Source organism: Dromaius novaehollandiae, chromosome 16 (assembly GCF_036370855.1).
Source record: "Dromaius novaehollandiae isolate bDroNov1 chromosome 16, bDroNov1.hap1, whole genome shotgun sequence".
NCBI lineage: Eukaryota > Metazoa > Chordata > Aves > Casuariiformes > Dromaiidae > Dromaius > Dromaius novaehollandiae.
In genome coordinates, this window is record NC_088113.1 from 12,929,247 (window position 1) to 12,955,492 (window position 26,246).

General features: G+C 43.8%; 1 protein-coding gene and 1 long non-coding RNA gene across 5 annotated transcripts; one reads left to right on the forward strand and one right to left on the reverse strand.

The window, feature by feature from the left end:
- Window positions 1-63: 63 nt before the first annotated feature.
- KCNG1 (potassium voltage-gated channel modifier subfamily G member 1) lies at window positions 64-8,748 on the reverse strand. Of its 2 annotated transcripts, none has more exons than XM_064521519.1 (4): window positions 8,480-8,748; window positions 4,071-4,187; window positions 2,008-2,812; window positions 64-1,509 (listed from the first exon to the last, which is right to left on the reverse strand). In XM_064521519.1, exons 3-4 carry the CDS (start codon window positions 2,764-2,766, stop codon window positions 739-741), a joined length of 1,530 nt encoding a protein of 509 aa, XP_064377589.1. In that variant the 5' UTR covers window positions 2,767-2,812; window positions 4,071-4,187; window positions 8,480-8,748; the 3' UTR covers window positions 64-738. The 2 variants fall into 2 exon arrangements, with proteins under 2 accessions (XP_064377589.1, XP_064377588.1); XM_064521518.1 differs by having other exon boundaries at window positions 2,008-3,137.
- A 665-nt stretch (window positions 8,749-9,413) lies between these two features.
- LOC112982874 (uncharacterized) lies at window positions 9,414-24,584 on the forward strand. Of its 3 annotated transcripts, none has more exons than XR_003259084.2 (4): window positions 9,414-15,631; window positions 15,946-16,041; window positions 17,482-17,593; window positions 22,484-24,584. It is a non-coding gene; the product is annotated as an uncharacterized LOC112982874 (long non-coding RNA). The 3 variants fall into 3 exon arrangements; XR_010391908.1 differs by having other exon boundaries at window positions 9,414-13,776; XR_010391907.1 differs by having other exon boundaries at window positions 9,414-16,041.
- The last annotated feature ends 1,662 nt before the right edge of the window (window positions 24,585-26,246 follow it).

Genomic DNA, 26,246 nt, shown 5'->3' on the forward strand with positions numbered 1-26,246 from the left:
TTCATTTGATTTGCAGCTAGTCACCCCTCGATAACAATATTAAATGATACAAAACTCAAAGACTTTGTTCCTGGGAATACTGTATTCAATGACATAGGATCAACACCATAACTTCATCTAAATTTTGAAGCTGGTGAGCTATGACTATTTACATCTTTAGCAAGGTTGACTTGTGATAGAAACAGCTCAGTTCTTTTTTTCTATTATGTTTATGGCTGACTTACAAAGAAAGATACATTTGCCTTTGTGAATGACAAATCTTGCTTAATGCTTTTTAAGAGCACAATAGGACAAATATATGGGGCTATTTCCATTATCCTCAATGGCATTATACTTGGAGAGAATTTAGCCATTGCTTTTGTTCTATTTACATTATTTATATATAAGAACAAAAAAAGGGACAGTTTAATGATTATATACATTCTGATTTGGTTGAAAGATGTGTATTACAAATGACAACACAGCCTGTCAAGTACATAATTATATGTTGTTCTTATTTTTGCCAGAGAACTTTTAAGTCTCGAAATCCCGCTCTATGATCTCATAGAGAGAGCTGTCCTAACTATACATTTTGCTTTAGGGGGTCGGGGTGTGAGGAAATCGGTTCCTACTTAATAGCCCCTTTTCTTTGTTTTACTATGAGGGTTACCTTTGTAAAACTCTTCCAAAGCAAATTAAAAGGTGGAATCTGATACAACAAAACATTACTTGACATCAGGAGAAATAGTAACTTAAATTTCATTCATTGTCCCTAGTCTCAGAAGAGATGCTGGGGAATAAAATATCACTCCCCTGGGATGCATTGCTTATCTGCGACTTTGTTTTTAATAAGAATTGTGCTCTCCTGTACATTATTCTTTCCTGTTCTTGCTTTAGCTCAATGTAGGAGCGTGAAAATGTGTGGAAGATGGAAGTGACTGGGAATGCCATGAGGAGGATGCCGCTCAGGATGCTGCTTAGTGCCACCACCTGGCCGGGAATGCTCCTGGGAACCATGTCGCCGTAGCCTACTGTGGTCATGGTGATGACGGCCCACCAGTAGCACGCAGGGATGCTGGTGAACTCCTGCGAGTCCGCCATCTCATTCTCAATGACGTACAGCAGCGGTGCAAACAGTGCAATGGCCACGCAGAGGAAGAGCAGCAGGAGGCCGAACTCGCGGGTGCACCTGCGAGCCGTGAGCCCCAGCGTCTGCAGGCCCAGGGAGTGCCGGGCCAGCCGCATGACGTAAAGAATCCTCAAGGCACGGAGTATCCGCAGGACCAGACCTACTTTGTCCAGGTAGATGCTCCCAGAGCTCGGCTTTTTGTAGCCCACTGAAGTGGTGTCTACTAGCAAAGTGATGTAATACGGCAGAATGGCTATTATGTCTATCAGGGTTAAGGGCCGCCTCAAAAAGGCAAACTTGCTCTTTGCCTGGATGAACCTTAGCAGGAACTCCAGCGAAAACCACGCCACGCAGACGGACTCCACAATGAAAATATTGTAGCACATCTGGGAACACTCACCCTGCAGGAAAGAGAAGGAGTTTGTAATCAGCACTTGGATAATAACTATTTTAGTTGGTATAGTGATAGGAAGAGAGGGTTTTTTTTTTTTTAATAAAAACAAAGATACTAAAGGAATTGAAACTGTAGTAGTGGCAAAACACACTGACAAACTGCAACTACAAGCTAAATGAAAAACTTAAGAAATAACTATACTTATTCCACAGAAGACATTGCTCAGTTATTTCAGGCTTTCTAATAGCAAATACAAAGCTTAAAAAGATAATATGCAGTTGTACAGAAGAACACACACTAACAACATTTTCTTTGGACAGAACACTCGATATGGTTGATTCTCTTACAAGTAATTGAATACAGTCATGTAAGACTTCCAATATTCTTTGTGTTGTTCCCAGTGAGGACAGCTGCAAAATCCTCGTTCAAATCAACAGAATCAGACCCTATATTTGTTCTGCTTTTCCCAGCACATACTATTTTCCATCCCCAAAATCTAACTTACCCTTTCCTCCTCCTCCCTTAGGTCAGGCATGGTGCTGATGGACAAGTTCACTGCTGTAATAGTTACAAATAAAACAGACAAACAAGCAAACACTTTCCCAGGGAGGCCAGACTGGGGCCTTTCCACCATGTCTTGCAACTTTTTCATGCACAGGCCAAATTTTGTCTCCTCCACTGTTTCACCTGGAGTTTCATTTTCTAGGAGATCATCCTCCCTTTCATTTATTTCTGTAAGCTCCTCCATTTTTTGCAGGTATCTCCTTTTACAACACCAGTCCAAGTTGTCTTCCTCAATTCCCCAGTAGAGCAGCTCCTCCTGGAAGGACAGTGCACACATCTCACGCAAGAGCCGAAGTTTTCCAACGCGCAAAAAGGTCAGGATTGTCCTGAATGCTCCTGGGTTGCGGTCGAAAAAGAATTCATTACATGTCACATCATAATCATCACAGATGTTTAGAATGTCATCAAAATTGTTACAGAATTTCAGTTGGCCCAGACGTGTCAATGGGAATTCATCAAGCGTGGTCCATGGGAGCAAATACTTAATGCCCCCTACATTTATTATAATATGATGCTTCCGATCATCCGAGTGAATGCCTTTCAGGAGATCCTCTTCAGGGTGAATTAGTCTGGCTCTTTGGTAAAAGACTCCCTTAAGGGTTTCTGTTTCTGGAAAGAACGTGTGGTTGAAGGAAGTATCTGAAGCACAGCTCAGGGCACTATAGTCATAATCGGAATTTTCTCCCGGTAGAAGAGTCATCTTGGAAGCTAACTTCACATCACTTTGCCACTTCTGCAAGTGTCTTCTGGAACAAAGAACAGATATTTCGGTTTACTGAGTGTTTGGCCTTTTCAGCTTTGGAAGAAAAGTAGTGATTGAAGCTTGAAAGTATTTCAGGTTGGTGAGATAACTGGAAGGCAAACAGTAGTGGCTGAATATGGTCAGTAAAGCTGGTTTGGTCCTGTTGGGTAGAACTGACTGGCAAGGGCTGTTCCCTCATCCAGGAGCTCTACTTGGCATGTTTGTCACTTTGGGAGGCTTCTCCTATCTCAAATGCAGAGGTCTTGGTTTCCAGTGGGTACAGAGAGGTTGATCAGAGAAAATAATGATATGCATGTGGCAGGGTTCTCCTGGTTCAGAAGCAAAGTGTAAAAATTAAGCTTGTATCACATAAAAATACAGAACTCAAGTGTGCTTTGTGGAAAAGGAAATGAAATCTTTCTATTCAACTATTATATATAAAATTAAGTATTTTAGTACCCATTAACTATACAGAAATAGTCAGAAATCAGTTATGTTATAATTCGCTAAATATACACTTTTAAAAACAGTTACTACAAGACTAATTTATAAAAAGCCATATGGAAACAACTTGGGGAAAAAACCCACTTGCATTGATGATCACATAAAATGTCTGTGTATACATTTAATGTATCTACATTTAATGGCATAGCATCTCCTTGTTACAGACTCATTTACAAAAGACTGTTAAGAAATACCTGATTTCTACACAAACATTGCAATATTATTTCAATTATAATCGATAATACACAGTAACAGGCCTCTGTGCTACTGATGTATTGAATAGTAACTGAGAGCAAAGATGACTCTCTGTCATTATAGAAAACTAAACAAATTTTTAAGACATGACTTTGCAAACCAGGTTCAAATTCTGCTCACACAGCACTAGGTCAAGGTCTGTGAAATGAAGCAATCACAGACTTCAAATGGGTACAAAAGGCAGGTACTGGCAATGTTGAACTTCTTCTCTCCCTAGCTCAATGAATTTGAGAAGTCAGCCTGGAAGTCAGCCCCTGCATGGGGGAGTTACACAGTGCTGGTTCCAGAGCTTTCATCCGTGTGGTCTGCTATAGCTTAGAGCGTGGAACTACTGAGCTTCATTTATTGATAAGAGTATTTATCAAGAAGATGCACAATAAATAAATATGAAAATATTCTGACTTTCTAGTTTCAAGTTCACAGAAAAGTGAATAAGCACAAATATTACACTTCACTGACTTCAATAGCAGTACACAGTTTGTTCTCTTCCTGGCTGTACTTACCTCCTGTCTGATAGGCGCCCTGGGGGATATATGCCCCCACTAGGGCAACTTCCTTAAACGCAGAACTGTCGTTTGCAGAAGCTGGGGTTTATAAACCACATCAATTGTGTTACATACCTATTGCAGACAAAAAAAAAAAATCAATGAATATGCAACAGTAAAATACTTAAAACATGGCTGCACTTCAATTTAAGTGCAGCAGGCCATCTTTGCTGCAATGGGACTTAAAATGCTGCCTTCAATAAAATATTCTCTCAGTCCTGCTCTGAAACTTCACAGAGGGAATACTCTAAAAAGGTCAGTTACTTTCCTGCCCTTACAAACAGGTGGCACCGGTGAGCTTTGTGTGGAGTGATATCTCATGGTTCCTCTCCTGTAAGACTCTTTAGTACACAAGGGAATCATGTGTTTACTTACCTCTAGGGCGTGTGGTGGGACGAAGAAAGCCTACTGGAAAATGCAAGAATGGACAAGGCTTAATTCAGATGGCCCAAGTGCTAAGGAACTGTTTTCTGTCCTGAGGTAAGCAAAGAGGTAAGCTGTGTCATCTTGCTTCTGTCCCAAAGTGGGACCTCTATTGCTGTTGCCAGTGATTTTTAGAGCAGCTACTTGGGGAGTAGTCTGTTCCCTATGCCAAAATCATCTGCATGTTTAACTCTCAGTGCCTTATCGCTATGTACTTGCTCACAGAGCTGAGTTGCTCTTTTCTTGCTCCGGAGTTAAGAGTCTGGAAATCCTTGCAGCACGGGGTGGGCAATTCCAAACCAACAGAGTGCAATGACAAAAACGTGCGGGCCTGCACTCAGACCTCCCATCAATTTCCGTATGTCTTGTCCCAATAAAGGCAATAAACTGAGCAAAGGCCCGCTGATCTGAAAGTCTTGTTTTCTGAAAGAACGTTAATGCGAAACATAATGGTATTAAAAAGCCACATTCTAGGAAATTCTAGCCAATGCTGGGATTATCAGTGGAGCTTCACGACAAATGGTGGCACTCTGCCATTGCCTACTGGTAAAGCTGAAGAACTCAGATATGTGAACAAATCTGAGGAGAATGATAGCCGGTTAAGATAGTGATAGCTAGAGCATGTTGAACAGAAGAAGTAAAGAGCAGTTAGGCTGGCAGTTACCCTGGCAGCCAGTCCCATCACATGGAGTATTCCTAATGAGCTCGCAGCCAGGCTCCTATTAAAGCATTCCCAGGATGCTGGCTATGTTATCTGTAGAAATAATGCCACTGGGAGTTTAAGCTATGTAAGAGGTGGGAAAATGGGGCTCCCTGATGTATGTTTATGTAGGGCTCTTTTCCTTAGAGTAACTTGTTTTATTTAGAAACAAGCTTTTTCCCCTCTCTGCCTCAATGATGTCTGAGGTAGAGCTGGCCCAAGGAGAATAAAGACTATGATTAAGGGAAGACTGTGGGTAAATGGGACGTAAGTTAACCATCTTCCCTTCTGCTATACCGGATGATGCCAGTTAACCACAACTTATGCCCTGAATCTCAGCCAGGAAAAATGAAGGGGCAGCTCCTCTCCATAGCTGGTTTGATCTCCCACCATGTCCATTGTTGGCACAATGGGAAGAAATGGGGAGAGGGAAATGTAAATGTTCTGCGTGTCAGACACACGCTGTAACCCTGAGGCATCAACTGTGAAATAACAGAGTGAAAAATGGGAATCTCTTTCTTTGCTTCCAGCCTCTCAACCTGTGCAAGACAATAAACTGGACAAATTAATCTCCTGTGTAACACACTGAATGACTGCAGTTATAAAAGATGGGTCCTTTTTCCATAATCAGAACTAGCAAGCCAGCAGACTCCCCATAGAAACTACAATATTTGATGCTATATACATGTAACTTACATATCCTTTACCTCTGATACACATAGCATCATATCTCAGAAAGATGAAGTAGTGAAAATAAAGGACAATAAAAAAGATGGCCTGACTCGAAGGAAAGGAGGAAGGAGAAAAATAAAGCAGTATACTTCTCTGTATGTTTCTTGTTTCCCTTTGGAAGGCACTTCTGCAGAATGAGGAGCAGCACTGCTTTAAGACAGGAGATGCCTGATTAATGGAAGGGTTTTTTGCTAGTGAGCTTAAACCAGAAGCAAATTGCTTTACTCATACAGTGCAGACTGATGACAGCGTGGATAGTTATAAGAGATGCCTTCAGGCTTAAAGACAGTGCCTTGGAATGTAAAGTCGGACAAGCATGTTAGCTTATAGCAACAATTTTCCCAACAATTAAACAAGATGAACTTTAAGGATGTGCTACAACATTAAAATCCTCAAATAAAACCGCTCTGGGTAAGGACCAACAGTAAAATCCTACCAAGTCTGTTCCTTGCCTGAGGTACCCTTCTGCCCTTTGCGTGGGAGTTAGCAAAGCCCTGTTCTTCCTACCAGCACTCCTGCTCATCATGTGTGCTAATTTGGGGCAAATCACGTTTCTCTGAGCTTCCTTCCCTCTTGTCCTATTTTGTTTGTAAGCTTATGGGGCAAGAACTGTCTTTGACTCTATTATAAAATCCTGATCATTGTTCTGTCTTTTAGCAACCATAGTAATACTGAAGAACTGGCCCATAGCAAGGGCTACAGTATGTCGGGGACTCTAAAGGGCATGGCGTGCACGTGAAGCAAGAAATGACATCTCAAGAATCTCTCTTGTACAAGATGATATTCTTATCCATCATGTCTGGTGAAGAAACAGAATTAGAGATCTGTACTGCCCTTACTTTCAGTGGAAATTCAGGAAAAGTGCCAGACTACTAGACAGTGGGGAAAGAATTATTAAAGATGTCCTTCTGAAGGAAAGAAATAGAAATCACGAGTAACGTGTTAAAATTCTACTTCAAGGGTTGTTTCCCCCCCCCTCCAGTGTCCTCTGCAGTATTTTGAATTCTGCAGTGCATCTCTGATGTAATCAGAGCTCCTGCAAGGAGTCCTGATACGGGCTGTGATGCAGACAACTCAAAGTTGTGCCTGGATCATAACAACAGTGCAGGGAAGAGACAGGACTCCCCCCAGCTCTTGCACCAGTTCTAGTCCCTGGAACATCTCTGTTGCTTTTTACTGCCCGTAGATCTAGTAAAACAAGTTTCAGTGCAGGGTAAATATGAATACAGTGATTTTCCTGAAAGACTTCCATAAGAAACTGCCTTGCAGTGTAGTGATCTTTCCTTAGTTAAAAAGACAGTATTTTCAAACAGAATTGAATTCACCCATCTTCTGACACATCACTTTGATGCTGCATCACCCCTGTCAGGGTACCGTGCTGCAATACTTCAAGCTGTCTTCCCGCAGCCCTTTAGGTAGTAACAGTGGACCTCAGACTTCAGCTTTCTACTTACAAAGTGAACTTCCAGCCAAAGCAAAGTAAAGCTTATAAAGGTCAATGTACAGTAGAAAACAAAATCATCTTGAACAACATTTCTGAAACAAAAACACACTCAGGTCTGCATACTGCTGTCCTTGATCTGGTCAGTGCCATGCTTTTCAGCATGTTATAGCAACCTACAAACCGAATTATGACAAATGTTACTCAGGTTTTTTGTTTTATTTAGGATTGTTGCTCAGCCTTATACTGCCAATAAGGATCAAAACTGAAATAACTTTGCTAGGAAACTTAAATGCCCAAAAAAATGTTTGGAAATTCATTATAACTAATAAATGCAGTTGTTTTCTTGCTGTGAAATATATTTATGCTATCCAATTTTAAGAAGTCACACCCTAAACAATCTTTTAAACGTCTTAAAAAGTAAAGCATTTTGAATTTATTTATGTAGATACACCTTTTGCCACTAAAGCAAAGAGCTACACAGCCACAGATGAGTTATTGTATGCATGTTCTCTCTCTCCCCCCAAAGTCTTTTCCAATGAAAAAAATCCGCCAGCAATACATTGCCTATCCGGAAGAGTTAACTTTATGCATTGGCTGCTAATGAAGTCCGTAAATACATCGGTGTAAAAGGCCAGCCGTAATTATTTTAAAAATAGTGCTACGAAGCCCTTCAGACCAGGCAAAGGAGAACAAATTTGAAGCACGAGCCTCCATGCCGCGCCGTGCAGACAGGGACGCTCCTCGGGGAGCGGGAGCCGGGGAGGGAGGGACGGAGCCGCGCAGCCCAGGCGAGGACGGGCCGAGGGAGCCGCCTCGCACGGGAGGAAGCCGGAGAGAGAGGGAGAGCGAGGGAAGCCCGGTTCCGGGAGCAATGACAGCGCGGGGGACGCTCCCGCCCTCCCCTCCCCGCTGCGGGATAAGACCTGTTGCTGCGGCCGTGCGCGGACCCGCGCGACCCGGCGCAGCCGGCCCGGGGCAGGGCGGCGGGGACCCGGCTCTGCCTCCCCGCGGCGCCCCCCGCGCTGCTCCCGCAGGGGAAAAACCCCCCGAAGTTCCCCGGAAACTTGCCTGGAAGTTGCCCCGGCGCCGGCCGCCGGGAGAGCCCCGCGGCGGGCGGCGGCCCCGCGGCATGGGGCCGCGCTCAGCGGGCTGCGGCGGTGCGCGGCGCGGCGGCGGGGGCGGCCGCATGTGCGGGGCGGGCGGCGCTGCCCGGCGAGGCGGCCGCGGCGGGGCGGAGCGGGGCGGGCGCCGGGGCCCCTGCGGCGGCGGGCGGCGGAGCGGCGGCGCCCCGAGCCGGCGCGTGGTGCGGGCGGCGCGCGGGGCCTCCGCGGGGCGGGGCGGGGCGGGGCGGGGCGGAGCGGGGTGGGACGGGACGGCGCCCCGCGCCCCGGCCCCGCGCGGCGGCTCTGCGTGCGGCCCCGGCGGCTCGGCCCCGGCGGCGGCGCCCTCTGCGCGACACCCGCCTGCGGCCGCGGTGACCCGGCCGGGGGGGAAGGAGGCGCCGCGGCGGCTTTCCGCTCCTCTCCTCCCCGCTCCGGCGCCGGTTCGAGGGGCAGCAGCGGCGGGCGGCCCCCGGGCCGGGCCGCGTCCCCGGCACCGCTCGGGCAGCACAGGTGGCCTCCAGGCCCGCTGTCATCGGTGCCAAAACTTCTCGTGCTTTTCCCGTTCCTGCCGTTTCCCGTGCGTGTGTGTGCGTTAAAGAGCCATCAGAAGCGTCAGCTAAAGCAGAAATTGTCCCCCCCCCCCCTCCCCATCGCTAGCAGTGCCTCCCTGCACCAGGGCTGAAACGGTGCTCGCTCCTGCGGGGCCCTTGCACGGCGCAGTGACAGTTAACAAACTGGTGCGAGTTGTCAGAGCGTTGGAGGGCGGTTGGTTTGTCTGACGTCTCGGTGGAGGCTTCTCCGCGTGGATCCGAGCTCGGTTTAAAGCAGTGCCTTGAGCGGTGGCTCGAGGCCGGCCGGCGAGCCGGCACCGCGGGGACACCAGCAGCGTGAGCTCTGCCACCGACTTGCCTGCGGGCAAAGCGCTGGCAGCCTGCGTGCTGTGGTCCCCGCTGGCGCAGGGGTGCTCGTGCTCCGAAACGTCGGGTTTCCTTACCCGTGCAGGTGCTGGAGGCGCTTCCCGCGGGGGAGCTCCGGTGCCTCCCCGCGCGCGGGGCCCGGCGGCCTGCACGCGCGGGGCTCGGGGCCTGTCCTGTTAGGTGCGGGCTCGGTTCAAGCAAGGCCCTTCGTTGCTATGGTAATGCAAAATAAAAACCTATGCTATGGGAATTTTAGCAAAATATCCCCCCCTTTTTTTCCTAAATTAAATTGGCCTGTGGTTCAGAATTGTGTGGGCACACAGCACTAGGCATGCTTGTATCCTCCAGGCATAGCTGCCGAGCAGCAGCTGGGTGGAGGGCTGTGAGCTGGGCAACTTGTCTTTTATTCCTGATACTGCATATGATTTTTATGTGACTTTGAGAAAAATCTCTTAGCATACTTCTCTCAATCTTTATCTGTAGCAGGGAATCAACTGGTTCTACTGATTGCCTGCAGTAACGTTTATAAAAAGTTTTGACTCTGGTGTAAGTCTTGTTAGTGAAAACCTGTATTTTGAAAGCATTTGTTGATGGTTGCTGTCAAAGAGCAAGGACACATCAATTAGGCTCTCCCGGGGGATCGTCTCGGAACAGTTTCTCGTCAATATTTTCTGTAATAGCTTGGGTGATAGAATGGAGTTTGCTTTTATAACATTTGCAATGACTCTGACCGTGGAGTGCAGGACTGGGATTTAACATGATCCTGATAGATTGGAGAACCAGGCTGAAATCAATAAGATAAAATTCAAGAAGGGCAAGTGTGAAGTGTGCCACTTAGGAAGGCAGATTGCAAAAAAGGAGGCAAAAATACTACAGAAGAGAATCTCAGGATTATAGTGGATCACAGGCGGTGCAGTGTTGCAAAATAGTTGAGTGTTGTTCTGAGCGCTAGTAACAGGAGGAGCGTATGTAAGACATTGGAGGGTGTTATTTCTGTTCTGTTTAGCACTAGTCAGACTCAGCTGAAGCACTCTAGCCAGTTTCAAGCATTACACTTAAAGAAAAATGTAGGCAAACAAGATAGGAGAATAGCAACCAAAATTGTAAGAGGCTTAGGAAATAGCAGCTATGAGGAAAGACTGAATTTGATTGTTTGGTCTGGAAGAGAAAACACAAAGCCAGGACATGGCGACAATCTTCAAATGTATAAACACATTTAGAAAGATGACTACTACTGTATGAATAGCTGGAATCTGAGGAGGTCATCAGTCTGTTCACTGAAAATTTAAAGAAAATGTTAGATAAAGACCCACCAGGAATGGCTGTGGCCTGCATGACCATGCCTCAGAACAGGGAAGATCATTTTAGTGATCTCCTGAAAGATTTACCAGCCCATGTTTGTATGATTTCTGATGGTTACACGAGCTACAGCTGTCCTTTCAGGAAGAGGCTCAGGGCATGACACAGAAAGAGAACTAGTTACACATCACTAGATGATACAATTAATGCAGTGTTTCTTCTGTTCAATAAATCATACCAAACTATGCTCATGAGGGTCTATTGCTTCTTCCCTCTCAGCCTCTTGATCTCTTATAGCTCCAAATTAGACTTTCATCCCATCCGTTGAACCTGGTTGTACCCCAATTCTTAGCACAGAGCTGAGAACCTGGGGTCTTGAGGAGCGTAAGCTTTTTACAGGGCAACAGAATAATGGGGACAGGGACCAGGATGTATTCCCCATCATTCTTGTTGTATAGCCAGATCTTATTTTCTCCATCTATTCTTTCTCTCTCCAGCTCCATCCAATCAGTGGAAGGCAGTTAAAAAGGAAGGGACAGAGTAGTTATCCAGCTTAAGACACAGTGGATGGTTGCACTTTATTAAAATAGGAAGGAAAATATCCTGTGGTAAAGACTGGTAGAATTTGCAAAGAAAATATAACGGTTATTCATCATCCCTGCTGTGTGGATCAGTCTCTCCTTAACGTCTGGTTTAGTACATGGTGTCCATGGGCAGCTCACGGAGCCAGATAATGAGAGAAACTATCCATTGCAAATAAGCAACTTTCAAACCCTGTTTGGGGCAATAACAATTGAAATTTGTTACTTCTGGATGGTGAGGCATGAATATGGGTGTCTTGGAAGTGGCATGGTTCTGCCTATGGAAAAAGCCACCTTGTTTGGGCACTTCGTTGGCAGATTCAGCAGTGAGGTCAACAGCTTCATGGAGAGCCTGACTTCTGATGGAGAAATAAGTCAGGAGTGAGGTTACTAGCTGCAGCCAATATTATATCTGTTCTGGCAAATAGAGGTCTTTTCTCTTCAGGCATGTCTTGCCTTCATCTTTCCTGAGCACTGAATTCATGTAAAAAATGAAAGTGAATACCTGCCCTTGAAGATAACAAGTAGCATGCTAACGGTTTTTCTGTAGCGATAAGCTGACTGCACGGCAAACTGGCTGAGGACTCCTGGAGTAAATCGACCACTTTGTGCTCCTTGAGGAATTAGCATTGCCGCAGAGAAAAATTTTAATCCCACTTTCATTACTTTTGCAGCTTGCGGCTGCTTTTCCTTCTGTTCCTTTGATTGCTGACACTGAAATCCTCTTCTACTGTTTCTCTGGCTTTTTGCAGATAATTCCAGCATCATCCTGCAGGCAGGAGTGATGCTGCCAGCAAAACGAGGTAACTTCGCAGCACCTTTCCCCTCTCACTTTCCAAACAAAACAAGCGAGTCAATTTATCTCTCATAAGACAGAATTTAGATATCAATACAGCCAAAAGGTAAGAATTTTCAAAACCAGGCTACAGGCTGAGGATTATTCACAGGACCTATTCATCAGACAATTTCAACTAATGAACACGTTACAGAAAATGCCATCTGTTTGGGGACAGTTTTGTAAACAGAGATAGAGGCAAAACTCTTTGAATAAATTATGTATGGCAAATTATTCACCTGGTCTTAGAAACCTTAATGCTTTTGTCTAGTAAGGATAATGATACTATACCATGTATACGCAAGATGTTAGCCTAAAAGTGGGTAGCAGAGACTGCTGTTGCTTAGGGTTTGGAGAAGCTCAGGATCAGGATACATTCTACCATGTGTTGGTGGCAGAAAGTCAGTTATTCTTTTCCTCAAACTAAATAAGGATTCCTTTAGGAAGAAGAAAATCCATCCTTTTATTCCTATTTATCCCCAGATCCACTTCTACCTTTATTTTTCCTATTATATGAAGAAAACTGTACCTATCGTTATGATTGTGGTATTGGGAATAGACTATTAAGAGGAGTGAGAGGGAGAGTAACCACTTAGTCACTGGCAGCAGCCGCAGGGAAGGAAGCAGCAGGTATGTGCAGGCTCAACGCTATCAGCCCTGCCAGAGTGAGTCCTACTGGGAAAGAAGGGCTTTAAGTGCTAAAGATCAAGGCAGTGATCATGGCCTGCTCTAAAACTCTCAAGGTGTGGGCACTAATGGGACCTCTTGGCTCACTCTAAGTCTAACAAGACTACCTGGTTTCAGGCAAAATCCGTTGGTTGACGGAAAAGGGTGATACTGGAAGTGCTAGTTTTCAGCAGCTTTCCTGAAAAGGACGTGAGGGTCTTGGTTCAGCAAGCTGAACATGAGCCAGCAATGTGCCCTGGCGGCAAAGGAGGCCAACAGTATCCTGGGAGGTAGCAATGGGAGCGTAGTCAGCAGATCGTGAGAAATGATTGGTCCCCTTTCCCTGGCACTTGTTAGACCACTTCTAGAACATTGCGTCCAGTTTGGGGCTCCCAGCACGGGAAAGACATTAATAAACCGGAGTGAGTTCAGCAGATGACCACTAGAGGTTTGGTGGATGGAGCACTCCGTTGAGAGGCCGAGGGAACTGGGCTTGTCCAGCCTGGAGAAGAGCTGCCTTTGAGGACACTAATAGCTAGTAGCCTTCCAGTACCAACAGGGAGGTTATCAGGAGGATGGAGCCGGGCTCCACAGTGGTGCACGGCGGGAGAGTGAGAGACAACGGGCGCAAATTGAAACAAGAGAGGTTCTGACTGGATATAAGGAAAACATTCTCTCCCATGAGGACAATCAAGCAGTGGAGCAGGCTTCCAGAGAGGCTGTGCAGCCTCCATCCTTGGTGGTTTTCAAGATCCAACTGAATAAACACCCTGAGCAACCTGGTCTAACGTAACGGCTGACCCTGCTTTGAGCAGAGGTTGGACTAGAGACCTCCTGAAGTCCTTTCCAACCTGTATGATTCTGTGTTTCAATGATAATTACTGTCTGAAATACTGATCTCGTTGTCAGCTTCCCCTGAGGAGTTCAAGCTGACCTCTGCGGAGGGAGTTCTGGTCTCCTCAAGGTAAGCAGATTGCATGCAGCCTGGCGATGGAGCCAGTTCTCTTGTCACTGTATGGTGATACATTTCTTTGCTGATTTATGGCCTATGCTGGTATTTTTGTTGCTGGCTCTTCTTTTTTTCATGAATAGTTTCATTGCGCTTAATGCAGTGCTTTTGTAGCACAACTTCCCACAGATAAAGCTTCAGAGCGTGTTCCTGAGTTTTACTGCAAATAACCCAGTTAAAATAGCAATTTGTCTTTTCCTTGAATTCACAGAGAGGCTTAGATCCAGAAGTTTTATATTACATGGTTGTAATAGCAGGGGACTAGACTCAATAATCCAGACTCCTGTATTTCTGTGCTCCTCACATCTTGCACTTCCCCTTCACACTGGAATAATTTTCGGAGTGCCTACAAAACGTGGTCCACGTGCTTTCCACATGCCCTGGCTGGGGTCATGCCCCTCCCAGCCACACAGATGTAACACAATACTGTATTACAGTATTGCTTGCCTCCCTTGCAATTCCCCAGTGCGGTGAAGTGCTCTGTGAGCCAGAAGAATTTGGCTAAATGCCTCAGAGTCACGATCGCAGGCATGTCCCAAAGCTCTCAGCCCAGTCCACCTCGTACACACGTAGCAGATAACCATGGTCTCCCCTGTAACAGTGTGTTCATCTGTGTTGGTGCCTTTTTCCAAGGAATGCTGAAGATTACCTTATCTACCCTGCTTGAGAAAAAAGGTGTCAGTTTAACCACTGTAGGTTCCCTTTTTTGCCAATTGAGATTCATTTGACCAAATGTGGTTACTCGCTTTAAGGTGCACAAATAGACTGTATCTGCTAAGACTCAACTCACTGTTGAATCTGAGGTAATCTGAGCATTTGATACCCACCTCTGATCAGCAGAGTCCCACCTGGAGATCACAGAGGGCTCTATAGCAGAGACAGGATTAAATTTAGACATCTTAATCTGGACATTAATCATTAAGCAAAACCATCAGGCATTCGTGTTTTGAGAAAAGTTTTCCTTTAGCTTTATTCCTGGTACAGTTTTTTTTGTGAGTTTGGTGTATGCGAATGTGTGCTTGTGTATGGGCAGAATCAGGCTTTTCTACTGTGCTACTTTGGTTTGTTCTTGCTGAAAATGGTTGGGGAGAACTGGTGCACGAGCTTCTGCACGCCCGTATTGTGTTAGTCGTGGCATTGGAGGAGTGAAGAGTAACACATACCTCCTCCATCTGCGGTTCTGGAGATGTTATGTTTATGTTTGCAAGGTGGCCGATGTGACTAAAATTAATTTATAAACATTTAAAATTTTACTCCAGTATCTCCTGCTGCCAGCCTCCCCCATATCCCCGCTGCAGATACACTGATACATATTCTGAATATGCCTTTGGCTAGATAGTGTGCGACTGATACCTGCGGTCTGCTGTGCTGAAAGAAGGAAAATTTATATGTAGGATGCACTGGTGGATATAAATGCAGTCAGAATAAATTCTTACTGCGCAAAGAAAACTGGAAATGAATAGGGTCTAAAACTGGAAAACAACAAGAAGTCAGGGATACAGCTGTGCAGAAAATTCCTCTTCATTCAAATGAGCAGTGAGATATGGATGTTCTTGAACGGGCTCAGGGGGTTTACTTTCGCCAATGCAGCACATGCTCTTGAACTCTTGAACTTAATGATACAAGCACTTGACTGTACAGCTCTGTACTTCAATTCAGGCTGCGTCCACCCTTGGAAACTCCTGGAACTGCATGAATGAATGGAGGTACCTCTGCATGTGGATATTGTGCATGTTTTGCATAACCCCTGCCTAATCCAAATATGCAGTTAATGCACCAGCAAAGAATAAAGAGGAGACTCTGCATGCAGGTGACTCTCGTTACTTCGCATCCCTTTTCAGCCTAGGCAGGCAGCTGTAACCACGTGGCACATAACTGGAGAGCCACATTTAAAAACAATTAGAATGCCAAAAGTTTTGTGAAATGCAGTGCTTTATTTTTTTTTAAATTATTGATTTACATCCTGTGCCAATGAAACTAGCAAAAGTGTTTACAGAAGAGGAAGGCTATTTGGCTGCAATGATTTGCAGGGGATTGTTGTATGGGAGCTATCAGGGATAGTGTATTATTTATCATGGCTCTGGCAGACTTCTAAAAAAAAATCACTTTTTTTTCTTTTTTCAGATTGCTGAACTGAAAGAGCCTTGCAAGGTTTTGAGAAATGCCTTTCCAAGCGTGCACTTAAGCATCAGTATTGTTCATCTTTATGAGTAAGACTGGGTAATGTTCCTAAATACTCTGTTAATGTGTCTGCCTCAGATTAGTCAAAGAAAGTCATCTTTTGTCTGCTGTAATCAGGCACTGGAAAAAACTGAGTTTATTGATATGGTTTTCCGTGGGGTTCTGGCAATGTGTCTCTGAGGCAAATATGAATTTTAGTAGACGATTCCCAGTAAAAGCTGTCAGAGCTTTGTAGCTCTGGCTGGCCTGGGCAGCCGGTTGGTAGGTGTAGGTCCCGGGAGGCTCTATGCGTGCTTTGCTGGGGAGGGGCGCAGGGCTCCCCGCGGGGGCTCCTGCTTCCCCTTCGCTGGGACAGCCACGCCACCCAGCTCTCCCGGGCTCCTGCGGCTGAAGTCCCACCAACCAGCTCCCCCAGCTCCCCCGTATCTCAGGACCGCTATTTTCCATCATACCACCCCTCCGATTGCCGGTCCCTCCTTACGGACAAGGCAGAGCCGGAGCGAACGTGGGTACCACCTTTGTAGCACATGCAGCAATCTACACACGGCGAAGGGCACACCTGCGCACGCTGCCTGCCTCCATCCCTCCTTCACCCACGGACATTTGGGGCTGAGGGTGGACTTCTCCAAAACAGTGTTTCTTTGTGCAGCCTGTTTTCCTCTCCCTTGGCTAAACTCAACATAAATCAGAAACAGAGTATCAGAAACAGCGTGTCCCTGTACTTTTCCGTCCTTTGCCTTTCCTTCCCTTCTTCCTGTGTTCCCACAAACCATGAACTACCTCTCTCACTTAGTTGCTGAGTATTATAAAGAGCTAGTTTCTTGGTTTTACTCCATGGGGAAACTGCATGGTGCCAAACGCCGAGCTCTCTGCAAGGAAATTGGAGAAATCTGGAGTCAGTCCTTCCCTTGTTCTAGCCGGTTTCCATTTGAATGGGAGTCTTTCAAATTAATGACTTCTTGCTGTCAGCCCTTTCGAATTTCAGTCTAGCATAGGCAGCAAAAAGAAATGGAGAGGCCAAAAGGCCCTGCTTTCAAACGGGAATCGGTGGTTTGAAACATTTAAATGGGGAAAGGGTCCTTCGTGCCAAAGTGAATTTACGAGCCGTTCCCTGATGACTGATTCCACAAATGGGCAAAATGTTGCTGGAGGTTACCAGGTGCACAGCTTTCAGGCATTCGCTTTTGTTCAAAGATATAGTTAAGAAAATGAGATGGGTTTCCATTACATTTGCTTTTCTAGCTCGGTTAATTTTTAATACTGGTGATACATTCAGTGAATGTGAAATGATTATCATAGTCATAACACTTTTGATTTGTACAATAATATATTTGGTGTTGCAGTTTTAAAATGATTTTGACAATATAAAAGAAAATTTTTGTTAGGCAAAAATATCCTCTGTGACTACTAAAATCGCTGTTGCTAAAAGGTGTGGGTATACAATAGACTTGCACTGATTTACATTCCAATATTCTGCAGACGAACACAATACTTAATAAGGACCTCATCCTTACATTTCTCAGCCTGAAGCTTCCTTTGAAGTTTGCCCAAGAGTAAACTAGGACCTGAGGAATTTGTATTAGGCGAAGAGGTAAGTGGAACAAGAATGTCTCTCTGTGAGCCCACACAGGCAACCTGGTTCTGCACAACGCAGCAGCACGTCTGCGCTTAGCTTGCTCCCTCAGCAGCATGACTGCACAAGCGATCGTGCAGCTCGGCGGTGGGTAGGACACTAGGTGACAGGGCTGTAGCGTAGGGGCGGAGAGATGGCAGTTCCTGTCTTAGCTCTGCACCATGGACGAAATTACTTTACAGCCTGTGCTTATTTTCGCTCGGTTTTGACCCTTGTGTCTGCAATGGCAAAACATTTGCGATAGCAAAAATGCACATGTATGCCTCTGCAAATTGCCCTTTCAAAATGGGAGCCGTTTGGAGAATAAACTGTAAAACAGCCCTGAATGATCTCCCAGTCTCGGTGCGACTTGTAGATAATTCTCTGTGTAGCAGAATTGTTATTATAATTATAGTCCCAAATAAATGTGGAGGCATCTGATTGTCCACTTGCATAGGAATTTACCATCTTCACATGCACAGTGGGTATTTTTGTGCTCAGATGAGGCATGCCAATATACAAACACTTAATACGTTTATTTATTTGTTGCATGTGGTTCTAAGAACAAGATTCTTGCCACTCACTTTGGTGGTCACGAGCAGCATCTTGCTGTTTCTTTGTATCTGCACGCTGCTTGTTAAATACATCAGTGTGGGAACAAATCTTTCATTGCATGTTACAAGTTATGCTGTGTATTCTTAATCAAAAAACTTTATGACTAGTTGAAGCCCTTTAGAAAAAATGAATTGCCAAATATTTGACAGTGGTAAACAGTGAATCTGGGTGGATAATTGCAGTCTAGTTGTGCCGACGGTGCTTTTGACCATCCACCGCTATTCTGTGTCCTGTGGCTCAGTGCAATTCCACGTCCCTAATGACAATTTAAAGCAGTACTTTAAACTCGGAGCCGGATTGCGATATTCTTGTCTGCCGTGAGCAAAGCCGTGTTTCCCGCGGAGACTCCTGGGGTGTGTTGGCATCCCTTGGTGAGAACGACCTCCAGAGCAGAGCGGCCTGGGCTGCGCTCCGGGCTTGGGTGAGCTCGGCCGCCCGAGTCTCTGCTCTTTCTCCGCAGCCCCACCGGGAGTGCTGCGAGTTTCCCCCGTGCCGTCACCCTGCCGTGTGGTTACGCTGGGAAGGCCATCTCATGGTGACAGCTCGGTCATCCGGGACTCGGAGACCACTTGGCTGCTGCAGGAAACTTTATAATAGACACAAATTTCACTGATATGCGTATTTATAATGTATTTTATACATGCTGCTGGTTGGCACCGTGGCTTTGGGGTCCTACCAATACGGATCTTATTTGAATAGGAAAATTATGTACCAGCCATCCAAACCTTCTACTTCTGAGTTTCATCGTTACTGAAGTTAGAAGCAGAGGCTGGATACTGCGATAACAGTTTAGCTTGCATAGGGTTTTTTTTTCATGAAAGGACCAGGACTCTGCTGTCCTCCCGATCTTTTCATGGACGCGCAGGTGCTGTCTGTACACAAGAGCGAGGAGCCGCAGCTGAAGCACTGTGCTTATAACTTAGGGAGATCTAACACAAATCTCTGGAAACCTGTTGATGAAAATGCCATGTGGTGAGGGATAGACATTAATCACCGTGATGTAGTCATATGTTCACCCCATCAGAGGAATATCTGCTTAGAGAAGAGTAACTGATATTCCTCTAAAGTATGTATAAAATATCTGATAGCTTATCTGGAAATACTTTATCTTGCAGTAAGACCCCTAACTGCATATAGTAAATAACTGCTCTCAATGAACTCTGAACTCTCTGCCTTTTCCTAGGACTGAATAAATTTTACTAGTTAAAGAAACTAATTAAATTTTACCTGTAAGTGGACCCCAAAATAACTACTTTTGATCCTGCTTCAAAAACTTATCTACACATTACTGTAGTATTTGGAAAATGTTTAGGCTAGATCTTTTTAAGTTAATTCTGTATACTTTTATGGCAGCATGGGGAACCTCAACAGCCCTCTTACTAAATTCAGATTATTAGTTTAATCTCATGATTCAGTAACTACTGAAATTCTTAGCAGTTAAAAAATGAAGATACAGGGGAGTCTCTCCAGGAAAACTATCTCAGAGAGAGGTTTGGTTTTGTCAGCATGTGAAAATATCAATGGTAGTGGATGGATAATTCAAAGTTAAAACAATGTGTAATTCTTATAATTCAAAAATGGAACCTCATATACAAGAAACAAGACAGGCATAATGCAGTTATTATACCTAATTACTGTTCAGCTGTATGTCTTGCTTAGAGCAAAATTGCCACAAATTGTAGACCAGCTTTCTTGTTAATAAGATTCTTTTCCTTCTTATTAAGTTTATGAAATGTTGCTCTAAAAATAATTCTTGTAGAAATCTTAAGAATAAGATCAGGTTCTTCATTGGTGGTTTATTATGCATTAGTCACTCACATTTACTGAACTTCTGAAACTCCTGTATTTATCTAAAAATATATATTTTTTCTTGACATTTCCTGTTTGGTTATAATTGTGCATGGCTTTAGCTTCCTACTAGAAAACCTTCTAGGCAACAGGCTTCAGCTGCAAATTTTTCCGGTTTGGTCATGGCAAATTTTCCTTTGTTTTTCCCATTAAAATTAATGTCAAAGTTCCTTTGGTTTCAATGAAAATTGGTCCAGTGTCACAGATGTATCTTGAGCAAGACCTCACATAGATGCTGAGGCTTTGCTGTATCTCGTTCTCTTGGCACAGTAAAGCGCTCACAGCTTTCGTGACCTCCTTGGATGTGACAACATGGACGTGCTGCAGACAGAATGGAGGTTCACAGATTGTCATGCTTCTTTCTTACTTGGAGTATGTTTTGGCTTAGATTTTAAGCATCTTGTGGTTTAATTAATACCCTTAATACTGTTTGTCCTCATACAGTGAGGATCAGAGCCATTGCTGTGGTTCAGAGAGGCTGCCACCATACAAATATTGGTTATAGTTTTCCAGCGTGAGCCAAATAAATCTGTCATTTATGCCATTACTGTGTTTAATCTGGGAAAGAAGAGGATTTGGTGTGTGTGCACCGAGCAACTGAGTTCTCCATCGGTTCTCTGGACCTTTGGGAATTGAAGAACAACGTTAGCATTTGTTATTTCCCTCATAAAATAGCGAAAAGAGCACTGTCTCAACAAATCTGTTGGAATAAGTCAGAAATGTATGGTTCCTCTGTAGGAACAAGTAGAGTTTAAGGTCACTCCACTGCCCTATATCTATAGGCATTCTAAGTCTACAGAAGGTAATTTTTTTTTTCATTACAAGACAAATTGCCACACTTTTCTATCTCTATATAAGCTCCCCAATGCTGCCACAGTTATAACAATGTCTGGTTCTGTAGCTACTCAAATCTTAGTTTAGCAGTTAGTACATTGATAAAAAGATGTTAATGAGTTCTTGGCAGTTACTCTTTTTCTGACAGACTTAGCTAGGTAAAACTACAATGCATCAATATAATTGGAAAATGGGCACTCAAGCATCAGCACAGTGTGTGGTGGAGAGATACTATCTACTTTATTTCACTAAGTGACTTTACTGTCCTCTCATGAATAGTGTTTAATGTCCAGGAGATGTAAAACAGCACGCAATTGCAGTGTGGGATTTTCAAAAGTGATTCCCTGGGAATATTTTGGAGTAACATTGCTAGTTTTGCAATTTGTAGTACAGAATATATAAAATTACTTTAAAAATTAATTCAGTCAGTTATTTTTTTATGCATATATTTATGAATTTTGCGCTGAATTCTATTTACATTTATTTCGCAATCCCATTGCACTTAGTTTATGGCTTTACAGTCATATGTACCTTAGGAAATTGGACTGGTCATGTTAACGTTGTCCACTCTCTCTTTACATGAGTATAAGCATATCTAGGCAGGGAAAGGAATACATCAGATCAGTATAAACATCTCCTTAGCAGTGTAATGGTGTCCCCACTGCAGGTTGTACCGGTATTTCTGTAAAGAAAATGCTAGCCAACATATTTATAGCAGCATGACCAGCATTTGAAGACCATATCACAGTATTTAAGTTCCTAGATCTGCCTTCTTTTGAAATACAGCAGAAGGGAGACCTTGAAGCTGATCATCTGCAGCAAAGGGAAAGTTCATTTTCCTGATTTTTGGTGCTCTGTTGTTAGCCTCCTCTGCCAAAACAAACACAAGAAGAAAGGTGTAGGCTGTTCATGGGTCTCTGAACACTGGAAGCTGCTGGTTAGATCCAATTCTCTTCCAGGGTCTGGTATAAATCCAGTTATCCATGTTTATATGAAGTCTAGCACTTTTAATGTAGTATTAGGGTTATAACATTTGTGCCATAACCCTTTACGGAGCAGAGCTCTGCTAGGAGGCCAAAAGGAGCAAGTTGTGTTTGCAGCTGTGGGGTGTGGTATGCTTCAGAATGGCTCAGCAGAGGCCGAGTCCTGGCCAACAGGGGATTCGTTTACTTAACACAACTTCATTTTTCACGTGGTGTCTGCCATGACATCCTGAAACTTTTTCATTGTTTAATAAATAGAACTTCCCATCTCCTCCCGCAAAATGTGCTGCTGCCGTGGGAACAGAATAGGATTTTGTCTGCTCTCTTGCTAGCTTGGTGGAGACTTCACTGACAACTCATTGAGATGTTGGGTTGATAGTGCATCTCCTGGGAGCTCTGTAGATCCAGGGATCAGGTGAGCTTATCTGAACTGAGATGCTGATCTGTTGCCTAATGGATTGGTTTGTAAGGGCTCTATATCAAAATTTAGGGTTATAATTGTACACTTGACACATGCTTGTTGTTATGGGCTTGCGGTCTGATAGAAGGAGGCTAGGTATATACTGATAGATTTTATTTCTAATTACAGAAATGACGGTTGGACTCTTCCTCTCTAGCCGGGAGTAATACGACTTAGTCAGTGACCTGGAGGCACATTCAATTATGAGCTCTCTGAAAGTCCATCACATAATGACTTGTTAGAGACTTCCCTAACAAACTTCCCCATGTGATGCAGGATTGCGGACGGGAATGATTATTTGCTGCAGTCAAAGAGTATGAGTTCATTCTGAGTACATACGGGTAGCTTTCAGACTCCTGGAAAACTCTTGCGTCTCTTCCCTCTGTGAGCAGGAATTATACCTTAAAAGTCAATGTGATTATTTTAAAAGGTCTGAAATGTTTGGGGCAATCATTTAATATCTATATGTAGAGTTGCAGCCCCATTGCATTATGAGGGCTTGGGATCTGGGATCTCTGAAAAAGGAGAAGTTCCTTCCTTGTTTATCCCACAGCCAATATCCACCTGTATTGTTGCCTCCGGTCTTTGAGATACATCCTGCAATGCTGCAAGGTTTTAGTAGCACCTCTACCATGAATGCTAATCCTTGCTACTTTGGGCAGGAAAACCTTTTAAGAGATTTTTCCATGTTTTCTGGATAATTCCAGCTGCTGATAATGTTCTGGAGGAAGATCTGTTGTATCCTCTGTAAGAGCTATAGCCTAACCTACTAGTGTGCCTGCCTTGTGCAGTTTACTGCGTTTTTAGTCCTTCCCTGATCCCACCTGAAAATCCTCTCCAGTAATGCTCATTCTGAGATCATGCTGGTCCAGAGTTACCTGTATCCCTCTTGAATATTGAATTCTCTTATCGTTTAAATTATTTACACAAGAAATTAAAGAAATCAAGGTTGAATCTTGAGCCACAGCACATTTTAAGTTTCCAGCACGGGTGATTTGTTTGTATCTATCATTTTGAGTCTTTTTCACTGTACCGTGTGCTTGAAGTTTGGCAGCTAGAAATTAAACCCCTAGAATGAATACAGTTACTCCCTGCCATGACTCAGAACAGTCTGTCCAAAGTTTTTCATCAAAGTGAAATTATAATCAGTTATGACAAAAGTGGCAGGATGCCAAAGGGATAATATATTGAGCAGGAAGGAGAAATGAAACTCCACGCAGTGTTTGGAGCAGAGCTTAGCAAATTGATGGCCGAGCGTCTCGCGGCGTCGCCAATCTCCTGCTGCCTGAGGAGAGGAGGGAGCAGCACTCGGTGTCTGTGATCCTCAGCACTGTCACGGTCATATACCAGGTACCTGCTAAGGGTAGAGGTGCTTGTCCCGAGCCAAACTTCCCTTGGATCTTGGATCTCAATGTTTTGTGCCTGTGGATGTGATATGGAACGACCATAGCAGTCGTGCGGATCCTGGTATCGGTGTTAACGACAGCAGCCGCTCACAACGGATGTGGCTGGTGGGGGCAGGAAGAACGGCAGCTCTACTCCATACAAAAATCTGTAAAATATTACCTTTTTGCTTAAGTCTAAGTCTGTGAAGTAAGTTGCAAAGCACACTTGGAGGAATGAATGTTGGACCACATTTTCCTGAAGTTCCAAATATCTGAGGTTAGAAGATGGTCTAAGTGGCTCATAATGTTTTATTTTTCTTATGCCTGTAACATTTCTGGTTAAGTAGAATAATGATCACAGAATTAGCTTAATTTTAAATGTGTGTGGCTCAATACTTTGCTGACTAAACTCTTTGTAACATGAAGGATTCACTCCAGGATGAATTTGGCCAACATTTGATAGTGTCTAGTATGGTAATTGCTATTTAAAGAGAAAAATGTAAATCTACCTCCAGAAGGAAAGAGGAGAAGTGTGTTTATTGACAACAGCACTGCTATAGAGATGAGGGACATTTTCAAGTAGCAATAATAAAAAGATACATGCACTAAATTATCTCTGCTTGGTTCTGTCATTGTTGGTCTTGTTACCATCACTACCTGCTGCGCTGGTTCAGAACAACAACAGCACCGGAATTTCTTTAGACGTTTGTCCTTACAAATAACCCTAGATCTGTGGAACTGGATGATTTCATTTTACTTTGACAATGACATTTCAGTCTGTAGAAAATAGCTTTTCAGTCTCTTTTGCAGACCACAAATTAAAAGAATAATTTATCACAGAAAAGTATAAATATGGGCTTAAATAGATTGAAATTAACATTTATTTTTCTCTGTGTAAAAATGTATCTCAGAAATTTAAAATAAAACATGCAAATGAAGATTTATTTAGGCACTGCTTCAGATTATGTACATTCTGTGCAATCTTTTTTTATTTAGTGGTGTATAAGGTAAACTGGAATAAATCAAACATGGGTCAGATTTTTAAGTAGGTTTCTAGAAATCTTTCTGTGAATGCTGACGATGCATCTATTAATCAGACCTGCTGACTCTACTAAGTCTGAAGCGAGAGACCTTATAGTCCTGCATTAGGTCTTTGTATTGAAGCAAAAGATCACATAAAACAAGGTCAGGGGAATACCGAGGAGGGATGGAGCAATGGCACGCGGTGCCTCATCCGTGACGGGAATCCCATTTGGTACAACAGTATCTACTGATCTGTGGCAAATCTGATGTGTCCCAGAAGCATGAGCGTCTGCCTTCAAGGTGCAACAGCCTTGCTGTCTGTATGGGCAGTGGCTGCTTGTCCAGGATCTCCTGAGGCCCCACAGTCTCTGCACCTGGGAGCAGATTGCCATCAGAAGCGAGAGGGTTGGAAGTCATCTTTACTCGTATCCCTTCCTCCTCCTTTCCACCATGACAAGGTAATTGCGAGCCAGGGTTTCAGGCCACCATAAAACATTTTCCTCCCTGAAAATATCATTGCAAAAATGCAGATGCATCAGCATTGTCGAGTCTTATGCTTCAGTACTTGTGCGTGCACCCGTTTAAGTGCACTTAGATGCAAATAGTTCCCATTGGACTAATGAGACGACTCAGGTATTTAACGAAAACATGTGCCTGAATCTGTGGAAGAACAAAGCCCTTAATTGTAAGTGTATGGTGCAATTGTAAATGCACTTACAGGGAGCATATACAAATTGCCTATTAGATAAAGGATTTGTCACGGGTATATGCGTTTTACTCAGTCACCTGGACAATGAGTAAAAGTGATGGTAAATATGCAAGTGTTTGTCTGTGATTCTGAACATGCATGCATCAAAAAATGGCTCTTTATGTGCTATATGTGGCCCTGTATATGTACTCATAGCTGTTCAGGCTCATGTTCTCCACCAGTTAATATGTAGATTTAGGTGTGAGAGGCCTGTAGAAGATTTGACCAGCAGGGCAATAAACATTGCTCATTTTAGTTGGATGACGTGGCAAAAATTATTTAGTCTATTATTTAGTCATCACACGTTGGTGTTGCTCGGTAAAACGCATCATTTAACAAATGCTGTTTGACCAGGTTGCTATATAATACAGCTGAAAGTGTTTTTATGTGCTATATTCACGTCATACCTGAGATGAAAATAGAGAAGGTATACTTGTACATGTATAACTTCACAGGGTACAGATAAATGCCAGGGAAAGTCCACAGTTTAAAACATATTTGTGATGGACCAGTATCATATGTTGTGCTATATCATACATATCAGTGTCCTCCTTTTCCTTCCTTTTTGCTTGAGATCACTTGTATAAAAATGAAAAGGTCCTCTGTGTGCAGAAAATGAATGTGTCCAGAGCCATTCACTTTGTTAAGCTGCTCACTGCTCTTAGTAGTTTCTAAGGCTATATGTAATTGGGGAGCTATTAGCCTGAGAAATGATCTGGAAAGGATTAATAACGAA

Excerpts from the sequence above, each read along its gene's own strand:
- KCNG1 (XM_064521519.1), bottom strand. The coding sequence starts at position 2,766 with ATGACTCTTCTACCGGGAGAAAATTCCGATTATGACTATAGTGCCCTG. Across the intron at positions 1,510-2,007 it reads TAAGGGAGGAGGAGGAAAGG|GGTGAGTGTTCCCAGATGTG; the intron begins GTAAGTTAGATT and ends TCTTTCCTGCAG.